Genomic DNA, 12,253 nt, shown 5'->3' with positions numbered 1-12,253 from the left:
GTAAATGTTTTTAATGTTTGTTTGTAGGTTAGTATTAAGGATAAAGCAAGATGACGAGACCAGCATCATGACGTCCTCCCATGCCTGGGCGCGCGGGTGCGCTCGAGGAGAGCACAGGCCGAGCGCAAGCCCCACCCCCGAGCCCCAATTGGCTGCGCGCGGCGCGTGAAAACGCACGCAGGCCCCGCCCTTCGTGCCGGCCCGGCCCCCTCTGCCCGCCCTCCAGCCGGCGGCGCTTGTTGTTCGGCGGCGGCCGCAGCTCTAGTTGCAGTTTCGGGCCGCCCGCCCGCCCGCCCGCCGCGGTTCGCGTGTGCGGCCATGGAGCTGGAGGTGCCGGATGAGGCAGAGAGCGCCGAGGCGGGTGCCGTGACCTCGGAGGCGGCCTGGGCGGCAGAGAGTGGGGCAGCGGCAGGTAACGGTCTGGTCCTCCGTGGCCTCCCCACCTCGTGCCGAGTGGACCAGCCAGGCGCCCCCCGCCGCGGCCCAGTGGGTCCGCCCGCGCGCCGGAGGGGCGACTGGAGCGTTCCACTCGGGGGCGCTCACGGGGGAGAATGGAGCGCTTCACGGCCGGGGAACGCGCCGCGAGGGGCCCGGGCCCGGGGGCGTCTGGAGCGCCCCGCCCAGGAGCTCGGGGTGGCGTGGTCCATCGGCGGGGGTACTCGCCTGGGGGGGGGCGGTGTGCGAGTGCGGGGCGCCCCCTCCAGAGCGTGCGGGGAGGAGGGGTCCTCTCGGAGGTTTGGGTAGTGGGGCGGGTGCACTGTCTCTTGCTCAGCCGGGTCGCTCGGAGGTGAGGGTGTGGGGCAGTGGTGGATGACCTCGATCTTGGGGAGGGGCACTGCCTCCCAGGCGCGGGAGGCTGACGCTGCTCCAGATGTGAGGATGCTACTCCCTGCCTGGACTCGCTGCCGGTCTCTCCAGGTCAGCTTTGGAGGCCTCGCACCCACCAGCAGGCCACCCATATGGGCGCATCTGAGTGGTTTTGCAGCCGTAGCAGCCTCTTGGTGGCGCGGGGGGGGGGGGGAGGGTCTTTGACGCCATCTGGGTCAATCTCCTGGCGGTGTCATCTCTCTTGCAAGTCCTCCAGATCAGGACACGGGTGCGCTGACTCTTGCTTACCTTTCTGGGCCTCAGTTTGCCTTAATGTAGAACGAGAAGTCCAAGGGAGTGATGTTTGGAGGTGCCCTCAGTGCCGCGGCTTTGCAGGCAGCCCGGCTAGGAGGGGGCTACTTTGGTGCCTTGTCGCTCAGTTTCACCACTCCCAAGCCACCTTCCTAGACACCAAGCAAGGCTGCCCCAGGCATGCAGGGGGCATGGCCTATATGTATCCTTGCCTTCCAGCAGGATAGGTGCTGAGAGCCTGGCTGCCCTATCGGGCCCCACCCTTGGGCTGCTAGATTGCCTTTCTGAGGGGACAGTTCCTTCTTAGTCGAGGTCACAAGCTCCCAAATAGGAAGTTTACGGATTCGCAAAATCCTGTGTGCTCTCCCCAAGCAGTCTTCAGAGGCTCTGTTGACACCCACGTGGGTACCCATCCTCCTTCTCACCCAGGCCTCCTGAAGCTTCCTTGGCAGGCAGGCAGGCAGGCAAGGAGGTGCGTTGCTGCCTGGGGGTTGGGGGTGATTCTGAAGAGAGAGAGCAGGAGTGAGCAAGCCCCTCCCTCCCCCAGCTATGAAACACTCACTGCTTCTTTCCCCACGGCCATCTGGAACTGCTTGGTAGTTGACCTGCTTCATTGCCACTGAGCCAGTCTCCTTGCCCTGTTCTCTGCCTGAGACATATGACCTGGCCTGGCCAGCACCAGGCATGCTTGAGTGATCCAGGGGGCAGTGGATTCTAGCTGGGGTCCCTCTCTTTGCCCCTGACTTCTGCTATTAGCCCTCTGACCTGAGGTGGTCAGAGACAAAGTAGCCTAAGACTTGATGATCGCAAGAAAGCCACACGGCACACATTGTCTTATCAGACTGAGTGAGGACAGATAAACTCTTGGCTCTGGCTCTGGCTGGCTCTGGGTTTGGGGGAGCTGAGAGTTCAGGGGTGTCCTCTCTGCTCCTGAAATCTGCAGAAATCTGACTCTAGCTACTTTATTTTACTCATTTTATCTTTTTTTTTTCTTTTTTTTTTTTAATTTTTGTTTTTGGCTGGGCCTGGATTTGAACCTGCCACCTCTGGCATATGGGGCTGGCACCCTACTCCTTTGAGCCACAGGTGCCACCCATTTTTTCTCTTTTTTATTATTTTAGAATATTATGGGGGTTATTTTTCTCACTTTAAGATTAAGAGCTGCTGCTACCTTTCCAAACCTCTCTCTCCTGATGTAAACGCTGTTAAATTTGGGGCTATCCAGGCATTTTCATACAAATGTGTAAATATTTGTATTTTTCATGCTAATACTAAACACATAAACGTGTCTGCTTGTTCTTTACTGTGGTGGTTTCATGGCCCACCAGAGTTTCTCTGCATTGGCTCTCTTGGCGGATTGGGCCGTCGTGGGCCCTACAGAGTGCTGAGCAGTGCCTGTGGCCTCTACCTGCTCCATACCAGGGGCACCCCCAGTCATGATGACTAGATAGGTCTCTAGACATCACCCACAATTTGCTGGGGGCAGAATCACCCTGGTGAGAACTGCCCTATAGCATCTGTTCTGTGTGATTTATTTGATTTTTGTCAATAGTAACCCAGAATGTTACCCCTACGTTGGTGTCAGTGATCTTCTTTGTAGAGAGAGCTGAGTACAGAGGGCAGTAGCTGAGAGAGTGGAATTAAATTCTGCCTGAATCCCCACTTCCAGCTCAGTCCCTCAGTTTCTGGGTGACCTTCACCTCTTCAAGCCCCATCTTCTGAGGTGACAACCTTGTCCACTCAGGTTGGCTGTGAGCCTTAAATGAGTCAACGCTTGTACTTAATGACTGTCAGCAATGTTTGGCAGCCCACTGTAGACACCTGCTGTCATAGATCCTTCAAGGCGTATTCATTCTGGCTGTTTCTGGAGTCACTGCTGTGGCAGTGGTTTGAGGGCTTTGGTTTCCAGCAGTTGGAGGCCCAGCTGCGGAATGGGTGCATCAGTGGCAGACAGATTGAAAAATCACAATCTGACACTTTCCAGAAAGTTGGAGTGGCCAGAACGTTGTCTCACAGGGGCCAAGAGAGGCTGCCTCTGTCCGCATACGTTGCCAGCTTTGGATGTTGTTGTCCTTAGTAATTTTGGCCAATCTGATCAGAGGCGAAATGGTATCTCAGTGTTTAGAATCTGGTTACTTTAAGTGCCTGGACTCCTGGCTTTTAGATCTGGCTCAGAAAAGGCTGGCTGTCACACTCTGTGTGCTGCTTGGGGGCCATGTGGGGTGCCTGGTTCATAGAGGTGAGGCTTAGGAGGGCTGGAGGCTTGGAGATGCTTGCTAGGCCCACTTTTGGAGCCACTACTCTGTCCATAGTTTGGGCCTGAGCTGTGGTCTAGGTGTTTGAGCTTTTTCTCCCCTGCCGGTCTTATCTCTATATGCCTGGGAATAGTCAGCTTCATTCCTGAGCCCCCTGTTCCCTCCCACATCTAATCTGGTGGCAAATTCTGTCAGCTTTGCCAACCCGTAATCCACTCACTTCTCTCCCTCCTCTGCCTCCACCTGGACCATCACCATCCTCCTCTTCATGCCTGGACCAATGTAGTTGGCTCCCCACAAGCCTCCCTTCTCTTCCTATGCTGCACATACCCTGTCCCTCTGCCCACAGCCCTCCATGGGTCCCATCCACCTTGGGGTAAAGCCCGAGTTCTCCCCATGGCCTACCAGGCCCTGTACAACCTACTACATCCCCTCCCTGACCTCCCTCCTCCTTCTCTCCCCCACCTCACTCTGCTTCAGCCTCATGGCCTCACTGTGCCTCCAACACACCAGGTACAGTCCTGCCCCAGGGCCTTTGCACACTCTGTTTGCTCTTTCTCCATATGTGTGCCATTTGCTTCTTTAGCTCTTTGAAGGATCTGCTCAAACCCCTCCTCTCAGTGAGGCCTATCCCCCCTCAGATCATAAAACAGCATCTCCCTCTCTAGCCCCACCTCCCTTTTATCCTTACCCATTCTCGTCACTGTTGTCATCACCATAGCACTTGCCACCACCTGAGACATATGGCTTTGCTGATGTGTGTTCTGGCCGTCTTCCCTCCTGCGCAAGAGCTCCATAAGAGCCCGGACAGGCTGTGTCATTCCTGCAGCGTCCCCAGCGCCTGGACTGCCTGGTACATAACAGAGCTTGGCAAACATCAGGTGGATACTAAGGAGGAATTGCATCGGGAATGGGGCATTTGGGGAAGTCCTTGCCAGGAAGGTGACATTTGAGGGAGCCCTAAGGAGAGGCCATGAAGAGGGCAAGGCCAGATATGCCTGGACGGCAGTGCAGTATTCCTCAAGGACCAGTGGGGAGCCAGCAGCAGGGACCTCCTCTGTGGTCACAGGTGAGAGTCTGGGTAAGAAAGTCAGGGAGTAGTGACATCTCTCATCACATGTCAGAGGGCCCAGGGTGGGGCTGAGGACTTTGGACACAGAAAGCTCCTGGTTCAGTTCTACTCCAGCTGCCTTCTAGGAGGCAACATCAGGCGCTTTATCCTCTGTAGCCTGTCCTGTACAGTGGCTGCATGGAGAGAGTTGACTGGTAAAACCATTAGACCATACCTAGCCTACAAGTGACTACAGGGTACTGGGACCCTCTCTTCTCCCTGGCATGCTGGAGCAAAGGGAAGCATGTGTTGAGCACTGCTTCCGCAGAACCTGACACCAGAGGGCTCAGGCTGCTGTGGGCATCATGAGAGTGTGTGGAGTCTGCTCCTGCTTGGTCTATGTTTGATGTTAACTGGATGTTATTGAGCACCTTCTATGGGGTGAAGGTTTTGCAGGTGCCCAGGTCACACCAGGGACAAAGGGGGCTGTCTGGCTACCTTGTGGTGCTCTCAGACTATTGAGGGGGAGTCAGGATACACATGGGGGTGTCAAGGAAACAGATATGACCAGGGGTCAGCTAGCAACAGCCCCCTAGTCCCATCCATACTAGTTCTTTTTTTTTTTTTTTTGCAGTTTTTGGCCAGGGCTGGGCTTGAACCTGCCACCTTTGGCATATGGGGCCAAAGCCCTACTCCCTTGAGCCACAGATGCCACCCCCATACTAGTTCTTGTCCATCAAGTATTACTGGCACATGGCCTTGCTTACTCCTGCACATACCATCCTCGGCAGCTTCTAGGCTGTAACCACAGAGCTGAGTGGCTGGGATGGCAACTGTGTGGCCTACAACCCCCAAAATATTCATGTGGTCTTTTATGGAAAATGCTTGGCAACCCCTGAGTTGGACCGTTTGGGAGCGGGGGCAGACTGCTGTTGTGGCAAGGGTGAGGGACCTGCTTTAGCTGAGAGGTCAGTTCCGGAAGGAGGTAACCAGTCAGCCCAGACCTGAACAAGAAGTGTGGGCCATAGCCTGAGCAATGCAAGCAGTGAGAATAGCTGTGCAGTGACCCTGAGGTAGGAATGAGCTGGAGCCATTTGCACCATAGACTTAAAATCAGCAAGGTGGGGCAAGGGCCAGCCACGCAGCCCATGGGGCCCTGACTCTGGTTGGGGTTTTGCTTAGAGGACAGCAAGCAGCACTGGTGTGTCTAAGCAGGGCAGTGAATGCAGATTCATAGGTTCTGGCATGTGGTAGGGGAGGGCTGAGGGTGGCAGTGGCTGTAAGCAGGGAGCTGGGATGGCCTCCAGGTGAGTGATGCTGCTGCCTGGACGCAGATAAGGCACTGGAAGGCTCAAGTCTGAGCCCTGGAGCTGATGCTGAGGATGGAGCAGGTCTAGGGCCCAGCTCTTCTGATGAGTGTGTGCTGATATGGTAAGCAGGCAGCAGGGCCCCCCAAAGTAGGTAGATAGGCCTGGTCTGGGATTTCTCTTTCTTCTTTCAGAACAAGAGGATCCAGCAGGACAGGAGTGAGTGGGTGAGGCCCCTAGCCCCTGGGAAGCTGTATGACCTGAGCTTTTACACTTTACAGATGGGGAAACTGAGGCTCCCAAGAGGGCTGAAGAAGTTGTCCAGAGCAGGGGCATGAACCAGGAGTGGGTCCAGTCTTCCCCCCACCCCTCCCAGCCTGCTGCCCAGGTTTAGCAAAGTGTCCCTTCACTCTGGACTACGCAGGCTGATGTCCCACGAAGGATTTTACAGTCATGAGCCAGCTGGATGGTGAGGCCCTCTGCACTGTGCACTCACAGGGATTACAGGCTTTGGGATTATCTGGGAGCCCCCTGCACTTGACTCAGCGCCCTGTGAGGCTAGCAGGGGAGGGACTGGGGTCACGTTTGAGGACCCTAGTGGGCAAGGGGCAGACCCCAACATCTTGTCAAAGCCGCTCATTCTTGTGTCACTGTGTAGCAGGGAGTTGACCTGGAAGATTTTGGGGGAGTGAGGTGAAGTTTAGGTGTCATCTGTGGATTATTTACCAGGGTGTATTCTGGGCCTGGTGCTGAGAAACAAGGTGGAATGAGCTAGACAGGGCCTCTGTGAACTCTAGGGATGGGGGCAGGGAGTTTGTAGACAGCAAACAAAGAAGCAAAATACGTAACTTGGGCTGGGAGTGATTTAGGGGTGGCGCCTGTGGCTCAGTGAGTGGGGTGCCAGCCCCATATACCATGGGTTGTGGGTTCAAACCCAGCCCCAGCCAAACTGTAACAAAAAAATAGCTGGGTGTTATGGTACGCACCTATAGTCCCAGCTACTGGGGCAAGAGAATCGCCTAAGCCCAAGAGTACACCACTGCACTCTACCAAGGGTAACAAAGTAGACTCTCTCTCTCTCTTTAAAAAAAAAAAAAAAAAAAGAAGTAACATGGTGAAGAGGAGAGTAGTGGTGTGGGAGGGCGTTGTCCAGGCTAGGTATGCAGGAGGAGGTAGCACGTGAATGGACATCTAAAAGAAATGAGGGACATGCATTGTGGAGATGTGAGGAGAGTGTGTCAGGCAGAGGGCACAGCCTTTGCAAAGGCCCTGGGGCAGGATTGTGTCTGACCTATTAGGGTAAGGTGACCGGACGTCCCCGTCCGGATTTCCAACAATTTGTCCCGTGTCCCGCGGTGTTTTAAAAAAAGTCCCAATTTTTGGAAAGAATGCATGACAAGCTAGGGACAACGGGAAGGGAATATACAGTTTTCAGCTGCTGAAACGGTTCATGTAACTCCATTTGGGAATGAAGAGGTTAATGTAACTTCATTTGGAAATGGAAAGGCTAATGTAAACTCCCTACTCCCATCCTGGGTAAGGTCACCCAGGTGGACCAGCACCCTACTCCTTTGAGCCACAGGCGCCGCCCTATACATAATTTTTTTTTAATGTATTATATTTGTAAATTGTACTTATGTTGAAATTAAAAATGTATATATTACGATACTATTTTTAAATTCTATGAAAATTTTTGTTGCTCCACATAGACCAAATTTTTAATTAAGAACACCCCCCACCCCCGCCCCCGTCAATGGTGTCCCGCTTTACCAATGTTAAAATCTGGTCACCTTATATTAGAGGCACAATGGAAGGCCCATGTAACTGGAGTAAAGTGAGGAGTTGGGGAGAGAGAGAGAGAGAGGCAGGGAGGGCAGAGAGGGGCTGGCTAGGTTATGCAGAACTTGGTGGACCTCAGGGAGGACTTGGGCTTTGACCCTGAGGGAGGTGGGAGCCATGAGCTGTGGAAAAAAAAAAAAAGCCATGGGTAAAGAGACAGGACCTGCCTCAGGTGCTCAAGGCGCCCTCTGGTGGCAGCTGCAAAGAGGACAGGCTGTGGGGGTGAGGGTGAGAGCCCCAGATATATCGTGCCAAGAAAAGTGAGCAATTGATGGATTTTTTATTTTTAAACTCCTGAGTGGATTTTTTTTTTTTTTGAGAAGGCCTCAAGCTGTCGCCCTGGGTAGTGGGTAGAGTGCTTTGGCATCACAGCTCACAGCAACCTCCAACTCCTGGGTTCAAGCGATTCTCCTGCCTCAGCCTCCCAAGTAGCTGGGAGTACAGGCGCCTGCCACAACACTCGGCTATTTTTTTGGTTGCAACCTTAATTGCTGTTTGGCGGGCCTGGACTGGATTCAAACCCGCCAGCTCAGGTGTATATGGCTGGTGCCTTAGCCTCTGAGTCCTGGGGGGATTTTTGGAAGCAGAGCCAACAGGGTCTTTTGGAGGATCAATGGGAGTGGTGAGAGAGAGAAATTGAGTTTTCTGAGCCTCTGGGAGGACAGAGCTACCTTCCCAGGGCTGGGCATGTCAGTATTGAGTGTGAAACCTGTGACCTCAGTAATGGGCAGTGACGAGGTGGCTGTGGTCAGTTGACACTGTCTTAGGCTCAATGCTCTGTTGGGAGTACAGCCAGGAAGAGCGGCCCCACAGGTACAGGAGCAGATTGTCCAGTCTTTGCCACAGTTAACTCATTTGTAAGAAATAGTCATGTGAGGATCACATGAGCTCATAGGGAGCACACAGGAAGTGGGGAGCAGACACACAGCTGGCAGTGCCAGCTTGGTGCCTTCTTGCCAGGTGCTGGGGGCTGTGCTCTGTACACCCACAGCTCACAGAGCTGCTCCGGTGAAGAGGGAGCCCTGCTTTCCCTCAGGGCAATTACTGACAATTCCACCCAGGAGCACACATGTGCACATCCTGGCGTCCAGCTTGCACTTCATTGGTTCGGGGGAAGTCACAACCAGCGAAGGCTGGCAAGTGCAAGGACATTTGGAAATTGCATACCAGCCTCCTGTGGACCTGCCATGGTCCATTGTTCTTGGTGCATGTCAATGTTAATGGGTTAAGGTGGGGGGAGGGTTGTAGCTTTTTTTTTTTTTTAAGGTAAAAAGCCTTAGGCAAACTTTAGTTTTCACTAGAAAGAGACATATAAATTTTTAAGTTTGATAACAGTATAACAGTTGCAATATGTGGAAACATTGACAGTGAACATAGTACCAGTACACCAATGTGATATCTTTAAAACTGTCACTGTAAATTATAAGATAGAAATTAGCTGTCAATTAACTCCATCTATGTATTCTTGAAATTTGGTTGTAGGGCTGTTTAAACATCTACATTTGGGCTGCCTGAGTAAGTAAAACTCAGTGATAATGGATTTGCGAGGTCTGCTTAAAAGTCTCCTAGTACATATAATTTCTCCTTAAAATGAGTACATATTTTTGTGATGTAGATTTGACTCAGCAGTAGATCATACAGAAGAAGCTCTCTAGATTCAATTCAGCAGCATCTGGATTACTATTTTGAGAAGGGTTTTTTGATATCTTTTCTTCTTAATGTTCTGAAATTTGTTGGGGAATGCTGTTAAAACTACTAGCAATAGTATAATCTCCTGCAGTCTGTTCTAAGAGATCTTCAGAAGAGACATCAAGACTTTAAGAAGTCTGACTATATATAATGATTGAGAGTCTGTTGCAAGCATGAGAGCATTTCTTTTCAACTCACTAACTTTGTTTCCTCTGTTCTTTACTAAAAATTCCACCAAGTTTTCTCTTTTTTCACTTATAGCAAGGAAAAGTGGTGTGAGATGACTCTTTTTTATTGGGTCATTGTCTATACTGTGTGAAAGGAGTTTTTCTGCTATTGATAAATTGTAATGATAAACATATGTGATGAGCAGTGTTTTTTTGTTCCAGTTTTTTTGGCCAGGGCTGGGTTTGAATTCACCACCTCCGGCATATGGGGCCAGTGCCCTATTCCTTTGAGCCACAAGCGCTGCCTGATGAGCAGTGTTGTCATAGGTGTCCCTAACGCTGGCTTGGTGCCCTAACAGTCACACATCCCACCTACTGGCATTGGACAGCCTTCATCAGTGCTGTCTGCTTTTTGCTGCCATACAGGTTAAGTTGGCACTTTCTGTCCACTAGGACTTTTACCACTTCTGGATGACCACTGACCCAGGCTAAAAATAGATGGGTTCTGTTTTTGCAGTCTCTCTCATTTGGGCACAATGGGTCAAATGAAAGGTGAAGGAGAAAGGCCCGGTAAAACCAGGATTGTAAGTATTAACTGTGCCCCAGCTGGGAGGGAAACTGCAGGAGTAGATGCAGTAGTTCCTTAACGTAACCCAGATCTGTTCACATGCCGGCACATCCCCAGGCTGTGTGAGCCCTCTGGTCCTGAAAGGATCCTAAAAAGTAGGCATCCATGGAGTCCAACTTTCCCTGTTATCAGGCCTACACATCCATTTCGAGCAAGTGAGCCAGGTACTAGATGGCTTAGTACAGATAAAATGGGAGGAAACATTGTTTTGGCCTTAATAGGGAAGGAGAGTAAGTACCCTATCAGATCGGGGGAAAAAATACATTATCAAAACCAATAAGAATCCTGGAAGCACAAGAGGTACAGCTCAGAGGCCTCGTCCCTAAAGTGAAACAATGAAAGACTTTTCCAATACCACAAGGGACGTGTCTCCTTATCATCATTCATGTTTAGCCCAGAACCCAACTGTGCAGTTTGAGAAACAGCAAGGGTCAAAAAGCGAAAGCAAGTACTCGTACCTTCTCAAGAGCTGGCTGCGAGTCAGGAAGATCCAAAACAAGAGTATTTTCATGAAAAAGCAAGCTGGCTTTACTTAGGCAGAATAATCCCGAGTTAGAGTTTTTATGGAAAAAGTAGGCATGGCTTGGCGCCTGTGGCTCAAGTGGGTAAGGCGCCAGCCACATACACCTAAGGTGGTAGGTTCGAATCCAGCCCAGGCCCACCAAACAACAATGATGGCTGCAACCAAAAAAATAGCCGGGCATTGTGGCGGGTGCCCGTAGTCCCAGCTACTTGGGAGGCTGAGGCAGGAGACTCGCTTGAGTCCAGGAGTTGGAGGTTGCTGTGAGCTGTGATGCCAAAAAAGACTTACCAGGAAAAAGTAGGCAGAAGTATTCAAGTCATGGCATCAGGGCACCAAAACATGAGGTTTCAGGCAGCTGTCTTTGTTCTCAGTTCTTGTGCCCTAGGTGAAAGAATGACCAGACCCACCAAAGGAAGGCAAATGTGAAACAAAGTTTATTGAAAAAAAGAAGATAAGTTCATAGAGCAAGATAACGTTCACCACAGACAAGAAAAAGGCCTTAGTTATGCCCAGGGGCTCTGTTTTATACAATCTTGATTGGGCCTTCTTCCTAGTTCAGAGTCACCTTGGAACCACTGATTCTTACTGTGTATGCAGACCTCACGTGAGCCTCTTTGAAAGCCCATTGGGGGGGTTGTGGGGAGGGGTGGGGGTGTGTGAACTGCAGTGTAAATTTAAGCTGATGACTTGACAGTGCCTTAAGGCTGTTCAAGGTCATCTTCCAAACTCTACTGTACCTGTGCTGCTTGGTGGTGGCAAGAGAGTCCTCTTCATCCTTTTGCAGTTGGCATGCCAAGTTTTTGTTGGTAGGTATGTACGGTGTTCCTTCCTGTCCAGATGTGGGCAGTCACTTAGGGCAGTATTAAGGTGGGACACTATGAAGGTAGGGGCCTGAGGAGCTGCCTGGAGCCTGGCACCTGAGACTTTGCATGTTGTGTGACCTCAAGGTAGTGGGTGCCACTCTCTCTCTCTTTTTTTTTTTTTAGAAATGTATTTATTTATTTATTTTGCAGTTTCTGGCCGGGGCTGGGTTTGAACCCACCACCTCCGGCATATGGGTCCAGCGCCCTACCCCTTTGAGCCACAGGTGCTGCCCCTGGGGGCCACTCTTTAGGAATGATTATGGTGACACTTGTGGATCATGCAACATGTTACTGTCATGTTGAGAGGCTTAATCCAAAAGCACTTTTATTTTCAGTGTCTCAGGCTTGACTGGGCTCAGCTGGCCAGTTCTCCCACATCAGGTGCTATTGCCCAGGTAACCAGGTGGCCATGGCTGGCTGGTACAGGTACATCCTGATGTCTTGCCCTCTAGGCCTCTTCCATGAGGCTCTGTCATCTAGCCTGGCTCAAGTATCTTGCTGGTGGTTTCCCCCTGGTAGCCAGATTCCAGGAGAGCAGAGATTAGGCAGGGCTTTCACCACGTCACTTCTACCTTATCTAATTAGCCAGAGGATGTCTTGAAGCTCACCTGCTTTTAAGGGCAGGGAAATAGGCTCTAGCCCCCAGACAGGTGTACCTGTCTGTGAATCACCAGGAGTGCATGGGCTGGGGATGGGATTGAGCTTTTTTTTTTTTGCAGTTTTGGCCGGGGCTGGGCTAGAACCCACCACCCTCAGTATATGGGATCAGTGCCCTACTTCCTGAGCCACAGGTGCTGCCTTTTTTTTTTTTT

The 12,253-nt window shown here is 51.6% G+C and overlaps 1 protein-coding gene across 2 annotated transcripts in view; it reads left to right on the top strand.

The window, feature by feature from the left end:
• The first annotated feature begins 219 nt into the window (after window positions 1–219).
• PIP5K1C (phosphatidylinositol-4-phosphate 5-kinase type 1 gamma) overlaps window positions 220–12,253 on the top strand; it is a 77,690-nt gene continuing 65,656 nt past the window's right edge. The window contains exon 1 of one of the 2 annotated variants that reach the window (XM_012804491.2): window positions 220–412. In XM_012804491.2, the coding sequence (XP_012659945.2) occupies window positions 319–412 (94 nt within the window). In that variant the 5' untranslated portion in view covers window positions 220–318. The remainder of the gene's footprint in view (window positions 413–12,253) is intronic. The other variant, XM_012804492.2, reaches the window with a different exon arrangement.

The sequence above is a fragment of the Otolemur garnettii genome, unplaced genomic scaffold (genome assembly GCF_000181295.1).
Source record: "Otolemur garnettii isolate 467f Iridium unplaced genomic scaffold, OtoGar3 scaffold00029, whole genome shotgun sequence".
Classification (NCBI taxonomy): Eukaryota; Metazoa; Chordata; class Mammalia; order Primates; family Galagidae; genus Otolemur; species Otolemur garnettii.
The sequence above is the reverse complement of the archived record's forward strand: the minus strand, read 5'-3'. Positions and strand labels throughout refer to the sequence as shown.